The sequence below is a fragment of the Elephantulus edwardii genome, unplaced genomic scaffold (genome assembly GCF_000299155.1).
Source record: "Elephantulus edwardii isolate Elephantulus edwardi_28Jun2011 unplaced genomic scaffold, EleEdw1.0 scaffold00011, whole genome shotgun sequence".
Lineage (NCBI taxonomy): Eukaryota > Metazoa > Chordata > Mammalia > Macroscelidea > Macroscelididae > Elephantulus > Elephantulus edwardii.
The window spans coordinates 915614-942146 of NW_006399761.1; the positions used below are offsets into that span (position 1 = coordinate 915614).

At 56.5% G+C, this 26533-nt stretch overlaps 1 protein-coding gene and 1 pseudogene across 1 annotated transcript in view; one reads left to right on the top strand and one right to left on the bottom strand.

The window, feature by feature from the left end:
• The window catches only part of LOC102877187, a 21911-nt pseudogene extending 16553 nt beyond the window's left edge, over window positions 1-5358 (top strand).
• A 3457-nt stretch (window positions 5359-8815) lies between these two features.
• The window catches only part of TET3 (tet methylcytosine dioxygenase 3), a 108574-nt gene continuing 90856 nt past the window's right edge, over window positions 8816-26533 (bottom strand). The window contains exons 5-11 of the mRNA XM_006880851.1: window positions 26144-26237; window positions 21983-22191; window positions 18425-18575; window positions 13619-13708; window positions 13066-13203; window positions 11651-11987; window positions 8816-10572 (exon numbers count right to left, since the gene is read on the bottom strand). Of these exons, the coding sequence (XP_006880913.1) occupies window positions 8816-10572; window positions 11651-11987; window positions 13066-13203; window positions 13619-13708; window positions 18425-18575; window positions 21983-22191; window positions 26144-26237 (2776 nt within the window). The remainder of the gene's footprint in view (window positions 10573-11650; window positions 11988-13065; window positions 13204-13618; window positions 13709-18424; window positions 18576-21982; window positions 22192-26143; window positions 26238-26533) is intronic.

Sequence of the window (26533 nt, forward strand, 5' to 3'; positions counted from 1 at the left end):
ATGTGAAATCAGTGAAATTGTTCTGTAGTTTCCACATTTGGTTGGGTCGCCTTTCTTTGGGATAGGAACAAATATCGATCTCTTCCAGTCAGTACCCCTCTTAAACAGTTTTCTCTCTCATCTGTTTCAATGCAGTATACATTATTTATCCCCTTTCTCAGTCTTCCCTCAACACCAATGTCAGTCCCATTTTATGACAGTGGCACTGTACAGTATTTGTCCTTTTGTGACTGAGATACGTCACTCAGCATAATGTCCTCCGGGTTCACCCATTTTGAATAATATTGCACAAGTTCCTTGTTTTTCAATGCAGCGTAGTATTCCATTGTGTGACTATACCACAGCTTCTCTACCCATTCGTTTGTTGATGGGGACTTGGGTTATTTCCAGCTCTTTGCTATTGTGAACAAAGCCGCAGTAAACATGGGTGTGCATATATCTGCTTGGGTGGCGATTGGTTTGTTTAGGGTATACTCCCAATAATGGAATTGCTGGGTCAAGTGGTATTTCTATTCGCAACTTTTTGAGAAAAGTGCCAAACAGCCTTCCAGAGTGGCTGCACCATTTTACACTCCCACGAGCACTGAAGCATTGTCACTTCTGAGTGTGTTGTGTTGACCCTGTCAGCATGCCTGCCCCTAGAGCCACCCAGCAGCCCGACAAGACACCATGGCACCAGACCCAGTTCTGGAACCATTTGTGGGGTCACAGTCAAGCCCAGTGATGAAAGCACCTCTGAGGGGAAACCTGCAGATGTGGGGCCCACAGACAGACGCTCTTGGGGACATCTGTGTCTAAAGGCCTGGGAGACCTGTGTCCTGGCTGGGAGACCAGGAGGCTCCAGGCTGGGGAAAGGCCAGCGAGGTCAGGGACTGTGGCCGACCACGAGAAACCAGGGTGCTAGTGAGGCATGGCTCCCCGTCTCCAGGACGAGGTGGAGGAGGGAGGCTGGGGGCGGTGGGTGACGGGAGGCCAGGGCCGGGTGAGGCCGGGACGGAGGCCTGGGAGAAGTGCAGCCAGGGGAGTACATGGGTGGCCTGGTCAAGTGTCCTAGGGCAGGAGCAAAGTGCAGAAAGGACTCACCACCCATCCTTCTCCCACAGATTTGAACCACATGCCTTGGGGATTGCAGCATGACTTCCTACCACTAGGTGACCAGAGCTCGTCCCGTGCAGTTTCCAGCGGCTGAAAACCCACTGGAGGCTCGGCTGGGGGTTGGTTCCGACTCGACGGCACATGACAAGAAGACAACTTTCATGTAAGTCATATTTTTATTCCACACCCAGGAGTTGAGGTTTACCATGAAGGGGGTTTGCACCCACCCCCCCTATTTGGAATCTCACATTAGTTAAGCGTAGGTATGCTTCAGCCTGCCCAGCCACGGAGTGGCCTTCACGTGAATGTTGTCCTGGAGTTTAAGGACAGGCCACTCTGGTGGACATTAAAGGGACAAGTGGCACGGGGCATCTGACGTAAGCCTTGTCTGACCTGGTGCTTCAAGAAACCAGGAGGCAATTGGAATGTGTGGGGATGAGGTGAAAGACACGGACTCGAAAAGGTCACCATCGTTTTTCAGTAATGATAATGGAAGATGGTAACAGTGGGTAATAATATTATGATAGTGATTCTCAGTGTGTGAAGGTCCCAGTTTCTCTATGCATTTCCTTGCTGGTGGGCATTTGAGGGGGGCGACTTCCGCCTCTGCTACTGTGAATAATGCTGTATTGACAGGCCTGTTTTACACACGTGTGTGTCACAGCTCTGGTTTCTGGGTACGTTCCTAGGAGTGGAAAGGCTGCGTCAATAGTATTTCTATTTTCAACTTTCCACGGAAGCTCCGACCGCCTTCCATAGTGACTGCACCATTTCACATTCCCAGCTACGGCGCACACGGGGTCCAATCTCTCCGCAACCTCACCAGCCTTTGCTGTTTGCTGCTCTGGTGAACTTTGCTGCTGTTGCTGGGGGGAGAGGACATCTCATTGTTCTGATTTGCGTCTCTAATGGCTGGTGAACTTGAGCATTTCTTCGTGTGTGTGTGTGGTTGCTGAATGAAAATCTCATGCGAGTAAGCCTTTTCATATCTTCTATCCAGTTTGTAATTCAGTTGTCTTTTCCATGCTGAGATGCTGCAGTGTTCTGTAAATCTTAGATACAAGTTCATTGTCAGACATGGTATTTGAGTGTTTTTGCCTCCGCCTGTGGTCTTCTGTTTGCCCTGCTGAAGTTTTTTGATGCACACAGGACTGGATTTTTAGCAGGCCCCATTCCTGTGTTTTTCTCCTCCCCTGGTTGAGAATGTGTGGTTCTCTTGGACGTGTATGCATTAGGCTCCTGGAGTTGTTCCTGGTTTTTCTCTGCTGATCTTTATGGTTTTACCCCTGGTCCCTGATGTATGCAGAGTTGGATTTTGTGTATGGTGCGAGGTGTGGATCTTACCTCGGTGGGTTTCATCTCCTTGTACACAACACAGATGAGCTGAGAGGACGCTATGCTGAACTGGACAAAGAGCATGCAAGCGCATTGTTGTTAGAGAATGGCTACGGGGGGGGGGGTAGGAAATGAATGGAAGGTCAAGGTGAAATGAAGAGACAGACATTGTGCGCTGCAGTTAATCTGGAACAGGAAGCATGAGTGACTGAGTTCGGGGGGAGGCTAAGGAGACGTATATACACAGAACCGATCACAGAGGGCTGATGGCGTGGGGGTCAGCAATGGGTGAGGGGAAGGGCAAATCCAGGGAGGGTTTGATGAGACATTTTAATAGATGGCATTGATGAATTATAATTAATGTTGTAAACCAAAAACCTATGAAGTGAAAACCAATTTAACAACAGAATCTTTGAATAAGGGACTTATAGAAACTTAACGGATAAATCGGTCATCTCTGAAGCTCCCGTCCCCACCTCAGGCCTAGAGAGGGGTTCAGGGGGAGGACAGGACTGGACGAGGGGGTCTCTGAACTCAAGGATGTTAAATGGGAAGGCGTCAGTCCACATGGTGGTATGAGAATTCTCAGATGGCCATGTCCCCACGGCGATGGGATCCCACTCAGATGCCCTCACTGCGCCTGTTTCAGCAGGAAGTATCCACCCACTGCTGGACAGGTCACTTCTGAGATGATGACCAGCGTTAAGTCCTCCAACGCTTCAAGTGGAGGGAAACCCATCAGCCCTGGAGCTGGAACTCTGGACAGAAAGAGGGGACCCCCCACCACAGGACATTTAGACCCCCTCAGCCTGTGACCACCGAATGGAGGCCCCATCTGCCCCTCACTCCAGACTGTCCACCCGTCGGGGTGATTCTGTGTGGTCGTCAGGCTTGAGCAGGGTTTGCTGGGAAGAGCACTACCTCCCACCAGGAGGAGGAAGCCAGGAGAAATGGAAGGACGCCGGGATGGGGGAGGGGGCGCGGGGGGCCAGCGTCTGTTCCATAGTGGACTCTCCTGGACAAGCTTTAGCCCCATCTTTCAGGTGACCCCGACCCACCAGCTGGCAGATCAGGGGGCTTTCTCCCTTTATGCCTGGGTTAATGGCAAACACCCCCTTTCTAAGGTTACCTACAACATTCAGGTGGAGGGTGAGGCTAGAGGGTTTCTTTCACGTATCATGTTCTTCTGGTTCAGGGGAGAAAAAAGAGGACGCACACTGAAAGTTGAGTGCAAAAAATAAATATAAAATTTATTAAAACACCCACGATATTTTAAAGATACCAGGAGTAATACAGTTCACAAACCCAGTTGTTTGTGTAAATTATAATAAAATACAAATCAAAAAAAGAATACATCCTTGTAATTTCTAGGCACCCTAAATTAAATTTACCAAAACACTGGGGGGAGGGCGGGCAAGAGGGGGGGTTGCTCAGGAGGCAAACCAAGAGTGGGAGGGAAAAAATATTAACAAAAAGGTAGAAATTATACAAAATAAAATTATCAGCATAAATTTACTGTACTAAGAATATCTACAGTTTAATGATACACATCCTATTGCCTTGAGACATTGCAAAAATCTACCATTCATCCATCAACCCCAGATATACTTCATTTCAAGTAGCCACAGTTACAAAGTCAAGACGGAATATTCAAGTATGGTTGTTAAGTTCACCTCCATTGGAAGCCAAATAACCAAACAGGAATCCAGAGAGAAGAAATGGGACGCACTGGAAGCCCCCAGGGCTCCCCCAGGACCCCCCCCAGGGCTCCGGGGCACCCCCAGCATGCATGCCACAGTGCGACCTGCCTTGGTGAGTCAGAAGAGGTGGAAAAAGAAACTCCACTCCTGTCCCCCCGTCCCCCTCCACATCAACGGCATCGGGATGTTCGGATGAGCCAGATGGTACTTTTCAAATCCCCATGTGATTAGCGATGAGTTATTCCCTGAATGATGGGCAGTTAAAATGCAAAGAGCAAAGACAGCCACTACGGAGAGCTTCCCTGATTATTGGACAGATGCAGAGGCGATGTGGGCCAGCCCGCTCGGTGAGCCGGAGAAGCAGCTTGAGCCCTGGGCTTCTGTGCTGCTGCCTGCTGGGGAGAAGCCTAGTGCTCTGCTTTCTTGGGGAGCCCCTGGCCCCCTCCCACGCATGAACACAAGTGCACACGTGGGGGGGGGCCACACCGCCAAGTGTTGGTTTTGGTCCAGGGTAGATTCAAGTAGCCCACACACGACTATGGATGTAGCTGGTCAGTCAGACTAGGATCTGAGGAAATCGAATCCAGGGACAGCAACAGTGACCGAGAAAGCTCAACGAGCCGGGCAGAAGAAATTCACATTTTAGTCAAAAGCAAAATGTCATGGGAACGTCACAAAGCTCCTTTTGGTGTTTGTTCGCCAGCAGTTAAAATTGCAGAACAAACAATTTGATGACCCCAGATTTTTAAAGGTCAAGTACAAATGGACAAGCTGCACGAATGAGGACCTTCACAGAACCCCCTTTCCCAAGTTGCCACAAAGTTGTCCTGTTTCTTTTTGAGGTATTTAAAAAAAAAAAAAGCGACAGTGATGACCCAGAAATGGAGCTTCCTGTTGAGTTTTTGAACAACTCCTGTGGACCCAAGAAGAAACTCAGGATAGCACCAACTAACAGGGACCCTCTGCAGCGTCAAGAGGGGGCGCAGCACCCCTCCTCGGCTCCTACAAGAGGGCGGGAAGATCCTGGCCCCCGGCCGGGACAGGGTGGAAGAAGACTCACTGGCCAAAGCGTGGAACCTGGGCGACAGGAGCCCCGACCCCCCCCTTCCTTATAAACAGACCAAGCACGCGCTTCCCCTTTTCCTTCTCTTAGCCTGAGACAACAGGTGTGGAACCCACGGACCCACCCAGCCAGGGGGTCCGCTCCCAGCGGCGGCCGGAGGGCTAGCTGCCCGCTCCGGCCCCCAGTGGGAAGAGCACGATGAACCCGACGAAAGCTGCTCACAGCAGACACAGCACGGTAAACAGGGTCAAAGAAGACAGCACCAAGGGGGTGGGGGAGCCGGGGGACCAGAGCCCACCGGGGCTTGCTTGGTTCGGGTTCCGTGTTGATAGCACCTCGGCGAGACGGGGTCAGTCACATTAAATACCATAGCACCATTGTATTCAGACGATTTCAATTCATGAAAATGCTTCCTATACCGCAACCGCGCATCAGCAGCAAAAGCACCGAGACACTGCCGGGGGGGGGGATCCTGACACCACCAGCCTGGGGTTGAGATGTGGTGGCGAAGCGGCAGGATGACAACTTTCTCTCCATCAAGTGAGGCTCCCGCCTGGCCCTCGCTGCCCAGCCTTGAGCCTCTACTGCTGTTTGACATGCAAAGTGGTTAAGCTCGGGCACTTCCTACCTTCTTCCAGTGCTTTGTTAAAAAAACCCAACCTTGATTCTGAAAACTGATTCCAAGAGAGGCAGGGCGTCGCGGCCAGGTGCCTGTCCTTGTGCACACACCTCTGGTCGCCGGGGAAGGGGCCAGCGCCTGGGGAGCCGAGGTCCTGCTGACCGACCGAGACAAGCAACAGCGAGGAGACGGAAAGAGAAGCGAGCCCGGATCCTGACACCTGCAGTCCCAACGTCCCATGGCCAGGTGAGCTGAGGGCCAGGGTCTCTTAGCTAGCACCAGTTAGTTGTTAGAACCTGCCGTGAAGCGATTTTTGACAAATCCCTCAGCACACAACTCTGCAAGTGCTTCCCTTGTGCGCAGAAAGGCAGGGGAGACGAAACAAAGCGAGAAAGGAAAAGGAGGAAGGAGCCAGGTATCTGGACGGCGTCTGGCCGGGGCCCGCTGCGAGGTGGCCACTGCGACCCCAGCCCTCCCTGTCACCAGCACATCAGGGACTCAGACAACGTGGGCATGCTGTTAGGTCCTTAGTTGCAATGGCTTTATTATTTTTCTCCCCGTGATAAAAATGTCTGTTAATCATCATCTTTAAGGACTTAAAAAAATGCGTGTGCCAGTAAAAAATAAAAATTTGATTTTTTTCTCTTTAAGAAACCTTCAGCAGCAAGGGGCGGGGGAGGGCGAAGAGCTGTGCATAGTTACTTTTAAGAGGACTACAAAGCATGCTAATCGCAATGACAGATCTGAGGTAGGTCATACGTGTAGTGTGTGGAGTTGGCCTGGGCAGGAGCAGGCTGGCGCGGTCGCCCCCAAGACGGGGGTGCCGCCCCCCCGAGACGGGATGCCGCCCCCCCGACAGGCGGGCCCGGCCAGCGGCTCGACAAGCTGCTTCCTAACCTACGAGTGTGTGACGCGGAGGCCGCCCGGGCTGGGGGACAGAAGCCACATGCTTGGGGCTGGTGTGGGGTTCTCCTTCGTCTAATGGCTTTGCTAACAAAGAGTGGAAGAGGAGGGGGCAGTGGGAAGACTCGCGCCAAGGGTCAGTCACCTGGGGACCACGCGGGCCTCCCAAACCAGCAGCCTGCGCGCACGGCCGCGCAGACCGTCACTTCTCCGAATGTCTTGTCAAAGATCGTCATTTCTTGCTAAGATCATTTAAAATGAAGTTCGTGTTTTTCAAGGCACCCCCGCATCTACCTACGCATGAGTCCTATGAGACCTGCATAAAACGTGATAAGCAAAATAGCATTTCAAGGACCCACCTTTCCCTCCAAACTAGAAAATCGGCATGCTTGTTAGACTCTGCTTCCCTCCCCGCTCGGCGAGCGAAGGCCAGAGGTTTTCCTAGAAATCTGAGTTCTGAATATTTCTAAATCCTGATAAGCTCTTGGGTATTTATTTCAAAAGCAATAATATTTCATTTTTTTTTCTGTCCTGTAAAATAAATGCAACTTTACAGAATATGGTAAAAGTGAGGGCTTAGACAAAGCACATTAAATACTCCGCTACTATTTACAGGTCCCCGGTCACGTGGTAAAACGGACTTTTGGGGTTTTTTTTTTCTCTTCCTTTTTTTCAAGTTGCTGTTTAAATCTAGGCAAAAGTGCTTTTAAAAAATCTCGCGCTATTTACAGTTAAAACCAGACCACATAAATGCTCAGGACATCGGACAGCGATTCTCCGCCAGCACCTGGGGACGGTAAATGCCCAGCGGGGCAGCTCTCGGCTACACAAGGCACCTGGCACAGGGCTCGCCCTCAGCACTGCCGTCGGATCGTTCTCGGGGGACCCACGCCTGAAGGGAACGCTCTGGAGGTCCCGGGCAGGGAGGCCCTCCCCATCGTGGGGAGTAAGGACACAAGGGGGACCGTCGCCCGGCCTACCCCACAGGCAAGACCACGCGGTCAGCCTCGCTGCCTCCACCCGCCAGGACCAACCTCGCTCAGCGACACTGCCAGAAAATGAAGCACCACATACTCAAGTCCATGAACTGAACGAACGCACCAGAATTTCAGAAGGGGCGTGTTGACACGGGAATGGGGAGTAGAGATGACGGGTTTGAGAAATGGCACCAATTACAGAGGAGCCCCCAGCCGCCCGCAGGGGACGCCGGCCTCTGGGAGAGACTGTGGATCGCGGGCCGCCTGCGTCACGGCACCGCCGATGCACCATTGGCCCGTGTGGGGATCGGGAAGAGGGTCAGCACCAGGCCCCCCACAGCCACGCTGGCTCTTCACAGCTTGGGTTCAACTCCTTGGTTTTAAAGACGCAGCAGCCCTTTGCGCCTGGATTAGCACAGGCTCTGACACGGACCCAGATCGCTTCAGCTCAGTGCACCCTGGCCGGACAGAGCCTCGACTTCAGTGCCACCTGAGGGGCTGTCTGGTGAGCCAGGGCTTCGGAGACGACAGGTGACAGACAGGATTCAGCATGGAGACCAGGAGGGATGTGGCTGCTGCCTCCAGGCTGGCTCTGGGGATTACACAAACCAGCATCCTGGGACTCCAGCTCCAAGCCCAACAGAGAGGACCCCTTTCGGGAGGGACAAGTGGCTACAGCCTGCGTGGTTCGTGAGGGACCGATGGCCGGGAAGGGGCCAGGCACTGGCCGTCCCCGCTGACTCTTCTCCATGACTATAAATACACATTTTCAATGGCATTTAAAACTACTCCTTTGTGAAAGGACACTATAAACGGCTTTCCATGATGATTTACCAGGGTAGGATTTTTAAAAACCGGAGGAAAACGAAAGCAAAGTTTCTTCTCCCAAACCCCCAAACAAGGGAAACAGAAACCCCAAAGTGGAGCTATAAATAGTAAAATCATGGAAAAAGAAAGGAAATTAAAAAAATCACCCGACAGCTACAGCTTCGTCTTCAAAGTGCTGGGGAGGTGGAGGCCGGCCGGCTGGGAGGTCGGCCGCGAGCGTGGAGACGCGGTGGGCAGGGACCGCACCTCACCGCCCCACTGAGGGCAGAGCACCACGAGGCGGCCAGCCGGGCCCCTAGACCCAGCAGCTGTAGGGCCCGGTGACCTTGGTGTAGGCATAGGAGGACACGGTGACAGCAGAGTCGGTGGCCCGGGCCAGCGCCAGCCGGGTGGGCACGGCGCCCCGCTTCTCCTTCTGCTGGGGCTCGCAGGCCGAGGGGCCGCCCCACTTGCGCTTCTTCCCGTACAGCTTGGCCTCCTGCGGGCCCAGGCCCAGGCGGGCTGCCTCCTCCTGGCGCGCCCGGGCGCGCTCGGCCAGCTGCTTCATCTTGGCCTCCCAGAGCGCCAGGCCGTGGTGCGGCTGGTTGAGGTTCTTGTGCTGGTAGAAGACCAGCGAGATGCGGGTGGGGTGGCAGCGGTTGGGCTTCTTGAGGGGTGTGGTGGCGTGCAGCTCGCGGCGGGCACACTCGATGAGCACGGAGCCGTGCGCAGGGGCCACGGCCACCCCGCCGATGTTCTCGTCCAGGAAGTTGTGCTCGCTGTCCGACCACTCCTCCTCCTCCTCCTCGTCCCCGCCCTTCTCCTCCTTCACAGCGGCCCCCCCAGGCGGCTCCCCGGCTGGGCCCTCCTCCAGGCTGAAGGGGTCCCACAGCTTCTCCTCGGTCTTCAGGGCCCCAAACAGCTTCTCACTGGTGCCCAGGGCTACGCCGCCATAGGGCTGCCAGGCCTTGTCCAGCTGGCCGGCCCCCGGGGTGGGGACTCGCCCGTCCTCGCCTTTCACAGGCCCCCACAACTTCTCCTGGAAGCCAGGGCCTTTCAGGGTGGAGCTGAAGTCCCCAGCCCCAAGGCCCCAGGGCTTCTCGGCCAGGGCTGTGCCTACGTTCCCGAACTTGCAGGGGCTCCAGGGCTTGCTACGCAGCCGTCCCCCGGCCTGGGGGGTTGGCTGGTGCCCCTCGCTGGGGAACAGCCCCCACTGGCCATCCTGGAAGTGGGATGGGGCCAGGCAGCTGGTCCCAAAAGAACCAAGCTTATCGGGAACGACGGTAGAGCTGTCTCCGGACGGGAACGCACCCCAGCTGCCACCCACACCATTAGTCCTCTTGGGGGACACGCTTGAGCTTCCTGCGTACTGGCTCCACAGGTGATTGGGGCCCCCGTTCTGAGCTGCCTCGGGCAGAGGGGTCTTGGCCAGCTTGCCCGGATCCCTGGGGACAGGCTCGGCCTGGGCCAGGGGCTCCACGGGCTCTTGCTTGATGGATCTGGCGAAGCAGCTGGAGCTCTGGGCAAAGGGCGCGGGGTCCGTGGGCGTGGGGCACACCGGGGCGGCCCTGGGGAGCAGGTACTCCTTGGGGCCCGCGTAGGCAGGCTGCTGGTGGTGAGGGGGGTGGTGGGCGTCCGTGGGCACCGTCGAGGCCGGCGGCTCGGCATAGTCGCCAGCGCCGTAGGCCGTGCCCAGGCCACTGTGCAGGGCGTGCAGGTCTGGCTTCTTGTCGAAACTGCTGCCACGGCTGCTGTGGCCCCAGGAGCCGGGGCCCAGGAACTGGGAGGAGAAGACGGGGCTGCTGGAAGGAAAGCCGTAGTAGCTGAACGACGGCAGAGCGTACTTGGAGTGGAAGCCGTTGACGGCGGGCAGGCCGGGCTGTGCATAGTAGGAGTGGTACGAGTACACGCTGTCCACACTGTAGGGGTCGGAGGGCCGGCAGCTGCCCAGCACCGAGTAGCTCTCCACCACCGCGTTGCCACTGTACTTGAAGGAGCTGAAGTGGTTCTGGGGTTCCACCTTGAGGGCGGGCTTCAGGCCTTGCTGGGACAGTCCACCCTTCAGAGAGAGTCCTGGGGGAGAGAAGAGACAGTGAGCAGAGCAGAGAAGTCCACCCTTCAGAGAGAGTGCCGGGGACAGAGGCCGTCTTGGGGTGAAGAGAAGTCCACTCTTCAGAGACAGTCCTGAGGGAGAGGGAGAAGTTGGCAGTTCAGACAGTCCTTGGGGACAGAGACGTCCCTGTCGAGAGAATCCGGAGGGGGAGAGAGAGAAGTCCCTCCTTCAGAGAAAATCCCGAGTGACAGAGGAGTCCACCCTTTACAGACAGTCCTGGGGACAGAGAGATAATCTGGAGGATCAAGAAGATTCTGAAAGGAGTCCCTCCTTCAGAGACAGTTCTGAGGAAGAGAGCCCCCCCGCTTCAGAGTCTGGGGAGCGAGAAAGTGCACTGAGCCAGGCAGAGCCGCTGCCCACAAGGGCGTGGGCAGGACACACGGAAGGGGTCTATGAACTTGCTCAAGAAGGCGCCTCTCCAGGGTTGACAGCACCCTGGGACGGGCCAGGCCATCACCCACCCTCCAGTGGCCGGGTTTCCGGCACCAGCTCTGGCTTCAGCCTGCCCCCCATCACTGAGTCAGCTCCAGCTCCGAGCACCCCAGCAAGTGGCTCCAGAGGGTTTTCTGGGCTCGGCCTTTAGGACAGGGTGCCCCAAGCCTTCGAAGCTCTCTTGCTTAGAAGCCACGTACAGTGGCCGTTTGCAGCAGCCAGGGACATTCCCAACTCCTGGGAGGCAGGCCTGGGAGAAGCCAGGGCCCACAGGCCTTCATGGAGGGGCGCCCTTCCACGAGGATGACACTGGACCACAACCCTGAAGCCCACGCGCCCACTTCAGACCCCCAGAGCGTGAGGGGGCCGAGGTCCTCTAGAGAGCCGAGCCCCGGCGAGCAGAGGCTGTGCCCTGCGCCAGGCCAAGCTGCTGCCGGTCAAAGAGGTGGGATGTGGACACAGCAGAGCTCCAGGGAGGAAAGTGGCGCCCTGGACCCGGGGCAGGTGGAGCCCTGGGACTGCTGCCGGTCAGGTTGTTGGACGTGCAGCACAGGCCCCGAGGTGCAGACACGGCGCTCGGCCCCCCACGGCAGAGCCCTCACACACCTGTGTCCGCGGGGACGCCGGCCAGCTCCAGGGCCTCCTGCTTGATCTTCTCTGGGGTGCCCAGCTTCTCCTTCTGCACCTTCTTCTTCTCGGCCGCAGCCTTGCGGGCCTCGAGCTGGCGCTGGCGGCAGGACTTGGCAGGTTCGGGCAGGCGGCGCACCTCGCGGGGGAAGGCGGTCAGCACCTGGATGGCCCCGCTGTCCACCTTGGCCTTCTGGTTCTCCTCGCTGCCGAACTCGTCCGTGCTGGCCATCTTGTAGAGCGGGAGCACGTGCAGCTGTTCGTCCTCGGGGACCTGGCCCACGCTGCGGTTGTCCTCCTTGGTCAGCGTGCACACCTGTCCGCACAGGGGGCGCAGGGTTGGGGGCAGCACCCCCAGAGCTGACCCCACGCCTGCCAACCACCCGCCCGAGCTCCTCCACCGGTTCCTAAAACGTCTAAGAGCTCACGTTCATCTTGTTCAGAGAAGAACACATGTAACCTACACTTAGTGTTAGCTTGAGATTGGGGGGTACAGCCTGACCCTTCGGGGAAGTCCTACTGTAGGGCGACACTGAGCACCTACTGACCGGAGGACACCGAACAGCCACTCTGACAAGAGCTGACCAGGCGAGCCGCTCGTGGGCCTGAACCCCCCGCCCTGTGTAAGCAGCCAAGAGCCTCACGGCGCAGCACCGGGGTGACCGTGCAGACGGCTAAGGAAGGAGATTCTGCCTCAACACCAAGGCCCCTGAGGAACAGCCAAGAACGGGAAAAGACCTTCAACTTGACCGTAATAAAGTGACCCGGAGAGGGAAGAGATCACGGGCTTTTCAGGAGGGCGGAAAAGGGGCTCGAGGAAGTGACGTGAGTGGGAAGAGCGAGTTGGAGAGGAAGACGCCAGAAAACCAGCTGTCAAGTTTAAAAAATCCACACGACAACTTGGGGACGCACCAGCCTGCGCCACCCGCGGGGCCCTCATTCTGGACACCCCAGGACATCTGCTCACCTTCACATCCACCCAGAGAGGCCCTGGGACCTTGGGTCTGCACAGCCCCTGCGCCCACCCCCCTGAGCAGTCACTGCTCTTACAGAGTCCCCACCACTCCCCTTCAGCCCCATCCTCGGGCAGGCGCCCTGCCGCCAAACGAGCTTCTGCCAGGCCCACGGCCAGCCGGCAGCCGTGGGAATGGAATCCAACGCCAGAGGCAAGGAACAACGATCTCAACAACGGGGAGACACCGGGTCCCCGAGGGGCCTCCTGCAGGACCTCAGTGATGGACTGTGGGGAGACACTGGGTCCCCAGAGCTCCTCAGGGATGGACGCAGAGAGGTCAGGCCAGCCTAGTTGTTCCTTCCCCCTGGTGAGGGCTGCTCTAGGGGGAGCGGGCGCCCCCAAGCTCTAGACTCCCCCTGCACGCTGCCTGCTGTCTCACCACAGTGCACCCGTTGTAAAGATTATGCTGGTCCTTGTGGGCGTGGGCGCAGAAGTCCATGCATGCCGTGACCCCCGCGAACGGCCGCCCTTCCTTCAGCCCCAGGCGGCAGTCGATTGCCACGTCCTCGTTGGTCACCTGGGGAAACAGGCAGGGCTTGCAGGGGCTCCCAGGGGCTGAGCGAGGCCCACGTCTGTGCCCGTGAGGTCCAGGGGGTCACCGGTGTGTGTGGGCTGTGGGGGGGGAATGTCTGTGGTGACCATTCGCTTTCTGGTCTCTCTATAACTCTGGTCTGTGGCATTATGTTAACTACTCTGCGTGATGAAGAGAGATGGCCTGGTCCCCATAAACCAGCCAGAAGAGGGCTGGGGGCGGGGAGCACAGTGAAGTGGGGAGAGACAGGTTGGGATCCAGTTAGACAGTGCCAAGGGGTCTCCTTGGATAACTCAGGCATCCCTATTCCCGGAATGGCACCTCTAGTTAGCAGGTAAGAAGCCTCTCCCCGACCCTAGGTGGACACAGGGCAAAGAGGGGAGAGGCTGGGGACCAGTACCTGGTTCTGATAGGCCTGGGGGGCCAGGCGCTTATACAGGGGGGCGACTTGGGTGGCCAGGTCCTGGAAGCTCTGCCGTAGCACTTCTTCCTGCAGATAGAGACACAGGGTCACGCGTGGCCAGAGCCCCCGGGATGTCACGGGGACAGCCAGTCCTGAGGTGCTGGCAGACGTGTCTAGGGCGGCTGGCTCAGGCAGGGGTACAGAGCCTCGGTCTGCTTGGGCATGGGGACACTGAACTTGCCAGGACCCGGTCCTGGGAGGAAATGAAGACCGTCCACCTGGCAGAGCACAGCTCAGACAAACCAGGTCCATCAGACAGGTTTCTTCCTGAAGGCTAGGCTACTCTGACCACTCAGCCACCACTCACGGAGGTAACAGTCCACTCCAGCTCAGGACGGACAAGGCAGGGCGCACAGGGCACCTCAAGGTGCGGTCAAGTCAACCATGACTCATTCTGACCCTGGAAACAGATCTAAACCTTGTCCTGTGTCACCCTCGTCCCTGACACCCGGAGTCCATGGCTGCGTCATGGTCAGTCCCTCCCGGGCAGGGTCTTCCTCTGGCCTTCCGTCTTTCCCTGGCCTTCCGTCTTCCCCAAGGCCTGGCCCCTCCTGACAGCATGCAGAGGACAAGTGACAGGCACGTGCACTGTGTTACCAGCCCTGTTCCCCGTGTTGGGAAGAGCGAACAGGAGCCCAGGTGGGCCGGGTCTGTGCCAGGCCCAGCCCGTATCCGGGGCAGCTATGGGCACACGTAGGCAGGACACTGGCCTCATCTGTCAGAGGAGCAGGGGACAACGTGGAGTGGACCCAGCACGTGGCAAGTGCAGGGATGGGAGCTGACAGGCAGGGAAGGACTTGAGAGAAAAGAAACCAGGCAGCTCCTTCCTGGGAATCTGAGCTCTGGGGGACTGGGAGCTCCTCCATTCCTGGAAGCCAGTGCACTTGCTGCGTCTGTGGGAGGGCGAGGACATTTCCAAAGGAAAGCCTCGTGTCACAGAAGGCCACTTGCAGCCCACACAGCAGTCTCAGAGCCAGGCTCTTGAAGAGTAAGTGTTCTATATTTGAAAGGATTTCCTTCCACTTTGGTTATGAAGAGCCGAGCTGGGAGTTTGAGTGTGGAAGCTGTGTGGGCTACAGGGTGTGTGTGTGTGGGGGGGGGTCCCCCAGGGGAGGCCTGGGGAGGGCCAGCCTTGCACGAGGAGGAGCTTGGAGAGACCGGGAAGGGCCAGGCTAGGATGGAGATGCTGCTGGCTGACAGACAGGGCCAGGTGAGGGGTACGGCACCGTGGTCACAAACAGGCATGCATTCCCATGTGACTACCGGCCTGCACTGCAGATAGAGCCGGCAGTGGAACCGTGCCACTAAGTGCTGAGCCCCCAGTGGGGTTTCAGAGGCTCCAGGTCTCTAGGAGGGGACCGCCCATCTCTCCCCAGGAGCAGCCAGCAGACCTGAACCCCCTGTCACCGGGCTGGCAGCACCACGGTCAGGTGGCAGGCCACCAGAGCGCCCTGTATATGGGGGTGGCGGTGTGACCAGACGCCCTGACCGACTGAGTCACTACAAAGTCCTAAGGTTCACACTGTCCGCCAGGGGTCGTCGGCAGAGACTCTAAAACGGCACCACAGTGTCAGAGGCCAAAGGGAAGAAATGATGCCGTAAAAGAGATCAACACAAGATCCCAAAGAGCGGAAACGAAGTATTAGAAATGAAGACACAGAGAGGGAGGGAGAGAAGACAAAGCAGGGAGCTCACACGGCAGTTCTCAAGCCGAAAGAACGGAAAAGACAAATCCACGCCTCGAGTCGCAGGACGGTGGACGTTACAGGCAGAATCGTGAACGAGCCAGGAAGCATCAAAGGAACAGTCACTGTACCGAAAAGACCTGGCTGACAGAGCCCGCGTCAGGACGCAGCTGAAGCTGAAGAACCAACAATGTGAAGGGAGGAAGAGGTTCAAGCTGCACGGCTGACACTGTCTACAAACAAGGCCCCAGGAACTGACGGAGCAGAAACCACCAGGTTTTAACAAAGAGATGACACCGCTGACCAAGCCGTGCTGAGAACTGCAGAGGACAGCTCCCTGACCAACCAACTGGGGGGAAAGATGTATTCACTACCAAGAAAGGCGATCAAATGCACGCATGCAAAATCTTGCTGAATTTCATCCAAAAATGGCGAGATGGGCACAGATCTGCCAGAGTGATCTGTGGGAGGGAGGGCGCAGAGCTGCCGGAAGTCCATGTGGGGTTCAGAAGAGGCCGCAGCACCCAGAGTATCACTGCTGATGCCACATGGATCCTTGCTCAAAGCAGGGAATACAAGAATCTCTATTTGTGTGTTACTGACTGTGCAAAGGCAGCTGGCGATGTGGATCCTGTGATAGACACCGACAACGGGATTCTAGAATGTTCCGCGGTGCTCGTGCCAAACCTCCACCTGGTATGGAAGCACTTGTCGGAGCAGAGCAAGGGAGCACAGCCAGATTCCATGTCAAGAAGGTGTGTATCAGGGCGATACCCTTTCTTCACACTGATTCGATCTGCAGCTGAGCAGATCGTCCAAGAAGCTGGACTAAACGACGGTGACTGTGGCGTCAGGACTGGAGAAAGTCATTAACCTGTGGTAGGCAACACAGCCTTGTATGCTCTAAGGGAAGAGCTGCAGAAGATCAAGGATTATAGGCTCCAACCTGAGTTACATTTCAACGTGCAGACGACAAAAACCTTCACCACTGGACCAACAGACAACACCATGACAGATGGAGAAAAGCCATCAATGATTTAACCTTTAGATCCACAACTAATACCGTTAGTACCAACAGTCAGGAGAACAGAAGACACGTGGCACTGGGTACATCTGCCACGGACCTCTCCATAAGGCTAAAGAGCAATGGTGTCAATTTAAGGACCAAGGTGCGCCTGATCAAGCCATGGCATGGACCGTTAATCAGAAGTGATGCCTTTGAGCTATGGTCCTCGAGAAGAGTGTGGAATATCCCACGGACTGCCCAAAGGACAGACACGGCGTGGGGAACGTGCCACCAGGGGCTGCTCAGAGGCCAGGCTGCTGCAGCTTCACCTCCCTCACCCCAGCACGCTGTCAGGAGCGGCCAGTCCCTAGGAAGACGGCATCATGCAGGAAGGGGTAGAGGGTCTGCATGCGAGAGGACAGCCCTCAGCAAGGCAGACTGACACAGTGACCGTGACAATGGGCTAGTGTCAGAGGTGAGAATGACAGAAGGCAGGGCCCTTCAAAGTGTCCGTGAGTCCCAGCTGACTGCCCTGAGCAGCTCGTTAGCAGACGTCTAAGGTGAGACTCTCTCCACACCTGCAAAAAAAAAGGAGGGAAAAGCAGAAGTCCTGAAACCGGCAGTCCAGAGGACTCAACCTGCAGGACCTCAGCACCAGCTGGCCCTGTTAGCAGGATGACCATCTGAAGGGGTCACGGCGGAAGACCCTGGACGGAGCGGGGAGTGCAGAACAGAGAGGTGGACAGAAACGGTGGCCAGCCACGGACTCAACACATCAGAGACGGTGAGGGCTATGCAGGACATGGTCCACGTGTCTGCCCACAGGGTCGCTGTGACGTCACCTAAAAGCTGGTTCAGCCACTCAGCCTGGCCCTGGTCATCCTGTAACCTGAACATCCTCGTGGTTCAGTTTCCCACCAAAACAACCGGCAAGGCTGTAAGATGACCGGTAGGACCATGGAGGTACCCTGTCCCCAGAACAGTCCCCTCTAAGGTCAGGAGAGCAGGGGTGTCCGGATGAAACTCTAAACGCAGGAAGCGCAGGGCCAAAGGATTGAGGGAAATGACAACCACAGGGACGGAGCAGAGGAAGCGCAATCCATCGTGAATGTTGTAGTTAAAACAAAATGAAGGAATCGCTGAATGAAAAACCAGTAATAAAACCAACTCAATGTCAGTGCAGCCAAAGCTGCTGCCTGGAGTCCAGCAAAGGGACTCAGGACCCACCTGGTGGCCCAGGGGAGGGGACGCTGCCGGGAGAGCAGGACCGAGCCCACGAGGGGTGCACCTTCCCTGTGTCTGGAGTTGTGAGACAAGGTGACCCCAGGATACCCTTCCCAGCCCGAGCAGCAGGAGGAAGGTAATGGTGAACTGCCTGAGCTCTGGTCCCCTGGCTGAAGGGCGGCCACACCACAGGGCACAGCTGGCAGCCCAGTGACCAAGGACCAGGACATGACTAACAGTGACAGTAGGACAGCCCTACTTAGTGTCCAGCTATCAGCAGCCAGGATGGGGGCACCTGGGAACAGAGGCCCCTCTCTCAAAACGTTGTGCTGGGGAGTGCGAAGACATGTCTGAGAGGATCCAACTGTGATGAGGATTTAAACATTTTTATTGGAAATCTTTTTAAACTATAAGGATGGCAGGCGAGCTTTGGTGGTCTAGTGGCAAGAAGCTGCACTGCAATCCCAGAGGTGAGTGGTTCAAATCCACCAGATGCTCTGCTGGAGAAAAAGGGACAATCTCCTCCTGACGGAACACACACAGAAACTTAAAAAAGACCACTGGCTGTTCTGGGGGCTACCGGAAGAGCTCACACATCTGTCTTGGAGAATGGGCGCTCCCTAGAGGGAAGTGTGACCATACCTGGCCTTACAACCTTCGGGCATGAAGTCAGGAGGGGCCTGTCCTTAGAGAAGGACCCACGCTGGGGAAGGTGGAGGGCCAGCAAGAGCGGAGAGGCCCCGCGACGAGACAGACTGATCTCGTTCAGGTCACAGCAGTGACGACAGGCCTGGGTGGCCGGGGGTGTGGGGAGGGTCCCATGCTCACCTCCTTGGGGTTGTCCCCCGCCAGGCGGAACTTGCGTGGTGTCTTGCTGCGGGCGTATTTGCAGCCGTTGAAGTACATGCTCCAGGAGCAGCCGAAGGAGAAGGAGGCACCGCAGGTGTTGGGGTCTTTGCCTTGACAAGCGCAGGTCCGGCTGCAAGACACGGCAGGGCTCAAACCACAGACACAAGGTTCCCACACCCGGGACCGCCGCCTCCCAGGAGCCAGGTCACCATCTGTGCTGGGCCCCGATCCTGCAGGTCTAACCCAGACGTTCCTTGGAGAAGCAGGGGAGTTATCTGAGATAGGCTGTAAGAATCTACCTTAAAAACCCAGGAGGTTTGCATGCTGCCTTAACTCTAACAACGTCCACTAGACAGAAGATATCCTATGCAAACATCAAGATTCGATGTGTTGTGAGGACACAGCCTGGACGGACCCCCTGCAGCCCTGGGCGCTCCGGGACCTTCCTCTCCTTTCTAGATTTTATCTGTTCTGTTGTTGAGAACATTCAGTGAAGCGTCCAACACTTTCTACCTCCATGTGCCAATTACACGCATGTGGAGTGACTGCTCACGTCCTCATTCCAAGTCTTTCTTCACCAGAAACAAACGCGGGTCCTACCTAATAACTCGCAGCCTAGTGGGTAAGGAGTTGCACTACCGATCCAAAGATGGGCGGTTCTAATCCAACAGCTGCTCCTCAGGAGAAAGAAGGTCCATTAACTCCCTCTGAAAACCCACTGGCGGCTCCGCCATGTGTCAGTTCTGACTGGGAGCACATAACCTCCACACACACAGTTCCTAAAGCATACCACTCAAAGGAGACCTGCTTTACCATTTACGCTAAGCCCTCATTTGATCTCAAGACTTCAAGATAATCTCAAGGAGTTTCCAGGGGTTCAACAGTTTCTGTGGTGTCAGGAGTCTAAAAAAATGTGATGTGCTTTCCATGAAGATGGCGCCGAAAGCTAAGAAGGAAGCCCCTGCCCCTCCCAAAACTGAAGCCAAAGCAAAGGCATTAAAGGCCAAGAAGGCAGTCCTGAAGGGCGCCCACAGCCAAAATAAAAAAGATCCGCACATCACCCACCTTCCGGCGGCCTAAGACGCTGAGACTCCGAAGGCAGCCCAAATACCCCCGGAAGAGCGCCCCGAGGAGAAACAAGCTTGACCACTATGCCATCATCAGATTTCCCCTGACCACTGAGTCAGCCATGAAGAAGATAGAAGATAACAACACACTTGGATTCATTGTGGAGGTCAAGGCCAACAAGCACCAAATTAAACAAGCTGTAAAGAAGCTCTATGACAATGATGTGTCCAAGGTCAACACTTTGATTAGGCCTGATGGAGAGAAGAAGGCCTATGTTCCACTTGCTCCTGACTATGATGCTTTGGATGTTGCCAACAAAACTGGGATCATCTAAACTGAGTCCAGCTGGCTAATTCTAAATAGAAATTTTTCTCACACACAAAAAAAAGTGATGCTGTTTTTTTCAGTTTCCCCTTTTGATCAGGAATCTTCTTTGGAAGCTTTTGTTCAGTATCAGTTATGGTGGTGGTTGTGTTTTGCAGAGTTGGAACCATGGCCCCCTCTCCAGAAGGTTTTTAGAGGCAGTAAATTGCATGGGGGCAGTCTATTCTTCTCCCATTAACAACTAGGAGATTCAAACCCTGTACCTCTGGGTCGGCAGGGCAAATCCTTACCGTTAAATCATCAGTAATGGGAGACAGGTCTCCTGGCCAACGAGGCAGCAGGCCACACAGTCCATCCCCTATTTCTAACTCCCTCTCTCTGTTGCTTCAGGTGGACAGAGACCATTTAACGTGACCTGGGATGATCCCTCGAAGCTTCTAAGACCCAGGCACCATCAACCTAACATGGTGAGACAATTGGCGGAGGTGTCCCGCAAAGCCACCCCCCCCAGCTTCCACGCCGGGACCCTGATGTGGGGAGGACAAGGAGCAGTGTCCACATCAACAGGCTGGCAGCTTCCCTCCCTGCTTGGCTTTTCAGGGCTCACTGTTTTAAGTACATCTCACACAACTTTTGCCAATTCTACTTTTTTTCACAAGGTTACTATTTACAGCAATTACCATTTTTAGGGCACTCTACCTTTAACTGCTGTTTACCCACCTCTCTCCCTCCTTCCTATCTGGTTTTTGATGTTATTTTTTAATCTCAAACCACTGCTGTTGAGAGAACTGACTCCCAGCAGCCCTGCTCCCAAAACATTTCCTAGTGGGCTCAAATCATTGACCTTGTGGCTACTGTGAATACAGCATCCATGAACGCTGGCATTTAAGGTCCCCTTTTAGTCTGCTCTGGCAAGTTTTTAAGCAAATGAACACCGTAATTAAGATTCAATATTAAAGTTCTAGAAAGAATCCACATGGCTCTGAACTGATGCCTCTGAGCTGTGGTGTTGTCAGCAAAACAGAGCAGGACCCCCCCATGAGACAGACTGACAGCGACTGCAGCAGCGGGCTCCAACATATCAAGGATGGAACGGACAGCACAGGGGAGGACGGGGTGCAGAGCTGGTGTCCGCAGGGTCACTAAGAGTAGAAGTGGACTCAAAGGCACGTAACAATAGCTCAGCTAACAGATCAACAAGGCGTGGTCCGTCCATACAAGGGCTAGGACGCGGCAAGAAAAGGGACAGAGGAGCACTAGGACACAGAGGACCCTCGGTCAGGATGCCCAGTGGTTGCTGGTGGACAGGAGGCAGGCGTGGGGTGGGGGATGGAGGTCTCGGTTCTAATCCTGACTGGTTGGGGGCTATAGGCCTCACAGACATTGGTCAGAACTGTTTGCCTGAGAGTGTAACTTGACTAATCATTACACCTTAATTTCTTTTTAAAAATGGCCACAAGTAGCAACAACAAGCTGACACCAGGGATAAGAGAGTGGCTGTTAGAACAGATGTGCCGAGACGTGGCAGAGTCTGGGCGAGCCGGAAAACACCATGTGCCATCGGCCTGACATCAAAGGGCCGATGTCACTGGATGAAGCACCTAGAAGACCCCACATAGCGACCCGAGGCACCGTGTTACAACCTGGTCAGATGGTGGTGTGTGCCGTCCACTCAGGACTGCCCACAGCTGAGGGTCTGGTGGGTCTTCGGGCACTGAATACAGCGGGGAGATTGCCCACCCTTCTCCCGGGGAGCAGCTGGGAGGTGCCAACTGCACGTGGCTGGACTACAGTGCAGCTTCTCCCCACGAGGCCACCAGCAGCCCAGTGTTGTGTGCTGTCAAGGGGAACCCACCCACAGCTGACCTTCCTACAGGTTCTCAGAGGCAATGTAAGTCCAACCCCCTCCCACGGAGCAGCAGGTGGATTTGAACCGTGTGCCTTCGGGACGGCAGTACCATCCTTAGCACTATGCCACCAAAGCTCGGCACTCCCAGTAGCACACGTGACAACGTTAAATTGACAAAAGCTGTGTACGCACATGAGGGTACCCGGCCCCTGGCATCTGTGGGCACCATCAGATTGTGGATGGATGGGAAGGGACACGCCCAGGCCACCCGCACCCCCCACAGGGCCCCCACGTACTCGTCATTGAGGCCGCATCTCCGGCTCGTGGGGTTCCCGTACTTGCGGAGCGTGTCTGTGAGCTCCTGGTAGAGGGTGTCGCCCAGGCTGCGGGGGATGCCCTCCCAGGCCAGGATGAGGATGACGATGATGGCGTGCTGGCAGTGGTGGCCGGCCCGGTGCCGCACCAGCACCAGCAGCTTCTCCTCCACCGACTGTCTGCGGATCACCTGTGGGGACAGGGGGACGTTAACCCGGAGCCAGCGATGGGCGTGCTCGTCTCCAGGGCAGCGTCCCCAGAACGTCCATCTGGTGACAGCCACCATGCAGGGCGACACCATACAAAGAGAAAGAGTACTCGCTGGGAACGTCAAGTTCATGACTGTCCAGAATGGAAAGTCAGCACAGACGCTGACAGCCCGTGGAGACAGAGCAGGGTCCCCAGGCCCTCCTCGCTGCGGGGATACAGGCCCCCAGAGCCGACAGTGCGGCGGCTCCGCTGCCTCAGAACAGGAGGGATCCTGGGGTGGTGGGAAAGGGGGAGGTGGGCAGGACCAAGGGGCACAAGGAGCAGCAGACAATCCTGCAGGCGAGCTTCAGTGAAGGCTTCAGAGCAGGGGCGCTGAGGGACCTTGGGGACACGCTCCCCACGGCCTGGGTGGGGCCTGGGCTCTGGAGAAACTCAGGCTCAATAGTGGCCAGGAACCCGTGTGTGGGGACTGGTGGGCAGGGAACGGTATTAAATGTCGCCTGTGACAGGGGAGCTACGGACAGGCAGGCGGGAACCACCGGACCCCGCAGAACGGGCAGCCGGGCCTTCTCTGCTGACCACTGCCGGGGGAAAAGCCTGCTTGGTTATGCGACTTTTTCCAACTTCGTGAGGAAAATGGAAACCCAGCCTTATATATGAAATCTCCTTTTGTAAACAACAAAAATTTTAAACTTTCACTGGTTCTCCTTCCCTTTGTTTTCTCACATTGATGACAACTGCATGATGCCGTTTTCTGCCAGGTTGTGTGGAGACCCCCGCGCTTCCTTCTCGGCCCTCACCCCCCCCCATCAACTGTCTCACCCCGAAATCCCTGACGCTCGCTGCACCTGCTTCCACGTGCAGGGAACCCTTTCCCCAGTCGTTTCTCCTTCCTTCCCTCTGAAAATTCCGCTTTAAGGTGAACATTTTGTGTGTGAATCCACGCCCCTCAGGCCCATCACATCACTGGCTACCATGTGTCCTGGGCTTCAGCACCATGTGATGGGATGTTAGGTGACCACGCTGAGCCTGGACTCTGCCCACGGGACTGTGAAGCAGAGGACACGCCCCTCACTGCCCGTCCAGGAGCAGGGCTCATGGCACCAACATGGATACGCACACGCGCCCCACGTCCCGTGTTGAGGCCGGCTCATGGCCAGCCGTCAGCCTCGGCCCAGAGCCACTCTTTCCTGGGCTGGGCATCCAGGTGCAGGGCCCAGACCGGTCAATGCTTCAATTGACGCCGTGTGCAGAGCACACAGGTGTAAACACACAGCTCCGGGCCACCGCCTCCCTGTGGACTGTGCAAGGCCACACCCCCACAGTGACAAGCCAACGGCGGGGTACTTCCCACCAATGCAGGAGCCGAGGGGGGAGAGGCCTGCACGCACCCACCGCCCAGCTCAGACGAGAGGGTCTGCTTCACGCTCCACCCCAGAACTTCAGGACCAGCGCTCTGCAGAACCAAGAAACACCTCAGAACCTCACAGAACCAGAACCGTCTGAGTTGCTGGGATAGCAGTTTGGAGACTAAGGTGCGCCTGATTGCAGGCCCTGGTCTTCTCATCACCGCCTGTACATCTCAAAGTATGAATAAGCTGGATAAAGATGACAGAGGAAAGACTGACGCCTCTGACTTGTGGAGTTGGAAGAGTGCTGAGTATCCCATGGTCAGCCGAGAGGACTGACGAGTCCACCCTGGAGCAAGTGCAACCAGGGTGCACCCCGGGTGACGATGGGAAATGGTCACATACTGAGGGCGTGTTGTCAGGAGGTCCAGTCCCTGTGAGACGACCTCCTGCGGGGGAAAGTGCAGGGTCTGGGAAAGGCAGGAAGACTCAACCAGACAGACACAGCGACCGTGAGGATGGTGCCAGACATGGCCGGGATGGCACCTGCTGTTTTTCAGAGGGTCACTGCGCGTAACAACCAACCCAACGGCACTTCAGCTTCTGGGCAACAACTCTGGGCACTGGCTGCCCACAGGCCCCCAGTCTGTCCTCTCACAGGCATTCGCGCCAATACTTTGGGGTTTTCCACTCTCTCCACCCCCCTACCCCCCAGGGGCCTTCCTGTGGCCCTGCAGAAGGCAGGTGTGTCCATCCTCGTATGACCTGGCCACGCGGCCGGACACGCTGGATGCCCGGAGTCCTGGGCAGGGCCGATGCCAAGCCTGGGGTCGAGTCTACCCTGAACTGTGTCAGGACACACTGGTGACCTGGTCCCTAAAGTGAACCCATGAGAACGAGGCAGGGCTCAGGTCTGTGGACACACACGGGTCCCCACGAGTCGGAGTGCACTTAGTGGCAGGTGGAGTTCGTTCAGGGCTACAGAAGCCGCGGTGGGTGACGCACTGCAGCTTGCCTCCCCTGGAGCCTCGAACTCCTGCCCATTCTCCAGAAAAACAAGGGCCACCCAGCAGAGACCCTCAGGTCCCACTCAAGAGAGAAGGCTTTGTTCCCAGGACCCACCTGTCATGAAACAACACAAACATTACACCAACACCAGAGAGGGACTGCTCCCGAGATCACTGTGATTGTGAGGAGCTGTCAGTCGAGCCCAGCAGACTGGAGCCCTGTCCTACCCGGCCCTCTCGGACACGCTCAGCCCCCTGCTGCAGCCGCTGTGTCTCCCCATCGCGGGCACAATCTTCCCACCTTGCACTGACCCTTCACCTCAACAGGACACTGGCCCAAAGCAACGACGAGAGCAGGGAGGGAGGGGAAACGTACCAGGTGCATGAGAACAAACCGTGGGCAACACACACGCCCCCAAGACAACCCCCAGGAGCACAGTGCCCAGGGCTGACCCCCCCCCCCACGGCCGACCCGCCCCCCCACGGCTGACTCTCCTGCAGCTGACACCCCCTGCGGCTGACCCTCTCGCAGGTGACCCTTCTGCAGCTGACACCCCCGGCAGCATCTCTTACTGCAGGAGACCGCCCATCTTTCTCCTGAAGAGCAGCTGGTGGATTTGAACCGTGTGCCTTTGGGCTGGCGGCACGTCTCCTTCCCACCAGAGTGCTCTACAGCCCGGTCAAAAACAGAAGGAATGACAGCGTCCCGCCCTCCCGATCCAGGGTTGGAGCTGTACGTTGATGGTCCTCCATCGCTCTCCCTCTTACACTAACTGTTCAAGTCTCTAATTCCAGGTCAAGGTCTTGGGGTTTTGTCTCGACTTTGGGACTCTTAATGTACAAAGTGAGTCACAGGAGAAAAGGGCGGGCTGGCACCAGGAGATGCCATTCCCATCACAGGCTCTCCCGGGAGCTGGCACCCACCAAGACCGACACACTTGCTTCCCCAATCCGGGGTCAGTCCACTGCAAGGGGGCACTTCGCTGCTGGCATGTGCCGTCAAGTTGGAACCAACCCATAACTGACCCACCAGCAGGTTTTCAGAGGCAATAAATCACACGGGAGAGGAAGCAGCTTTCTCCTCTGGAGTGCAGGTGGATGTGAACTGGGTACCTCTGGCTGGCAGCTCTCCTTATGCCCTAGGCCACCACAGCCAGCAGCTTCCTTAACACAAGGACGTGCAGGTTAGGCCCAGAAGCCGCCTTAGTTCTGCGCTAGACTCAAATGGCTAAGAAGACCCTTGACTTTCTCAGACTTACAGAGGCAGAGCCCTGGTGGAGACATGACATGACAGGGGAGGTGAGCTACGTGGCCAACACAGCGGTGCCAGCCTCCTCATCTCCCATCCTTCAGCCCTGAACCACGGGGCAAGCACAGTGACTGATGGGTGCAGGGGCAGGATGAGGACGGAGCTGGGGCTGCAGGTAAATCACCACCAGGCACCACGAATCCTGTCCCCTGGACCTCGAGCACCTCTGGTTCTCACGGACAGCATCTCCCGAGATTCTGCTCAGCCCAGGAAGCTGAGAGGGGGCAGAGTGACCAGCACCGCGCCACCTGGGCTCTCCACACTCACCCACTTTGCAATGGGGCAGCCGCGTGAGCTCTTGCCCTCCTTCCCGGTGTAGATGACCTTCTCGATCCGGATGGCCTTGCCCTTCTCGCCATACCTGGACAGGAACACAGAGAGCCCCGTCAGCACAGTGGGGACAAGGGAGAAGGACTTCTGACAAGAAGGATGCTCGGTGTCCTTCAGCCTGGGCACTGCCGGCACCCAGGAGGCCAAGGAGAAGCAGCAGAAGCTGTGGGTTCCTTCTGAGAGCCCCCTGGTCCCCCTGCTTCATCTCCTCCCATCCACCCAGACCAGCAGGCCAGGGCAGATGGAGCAGGGAGCCCAATGTCCCTGGATGAAGACTCTGGAGCCTGCAGAGGGCACTGACATTAAAGGGACACTTGCCCAGCCATT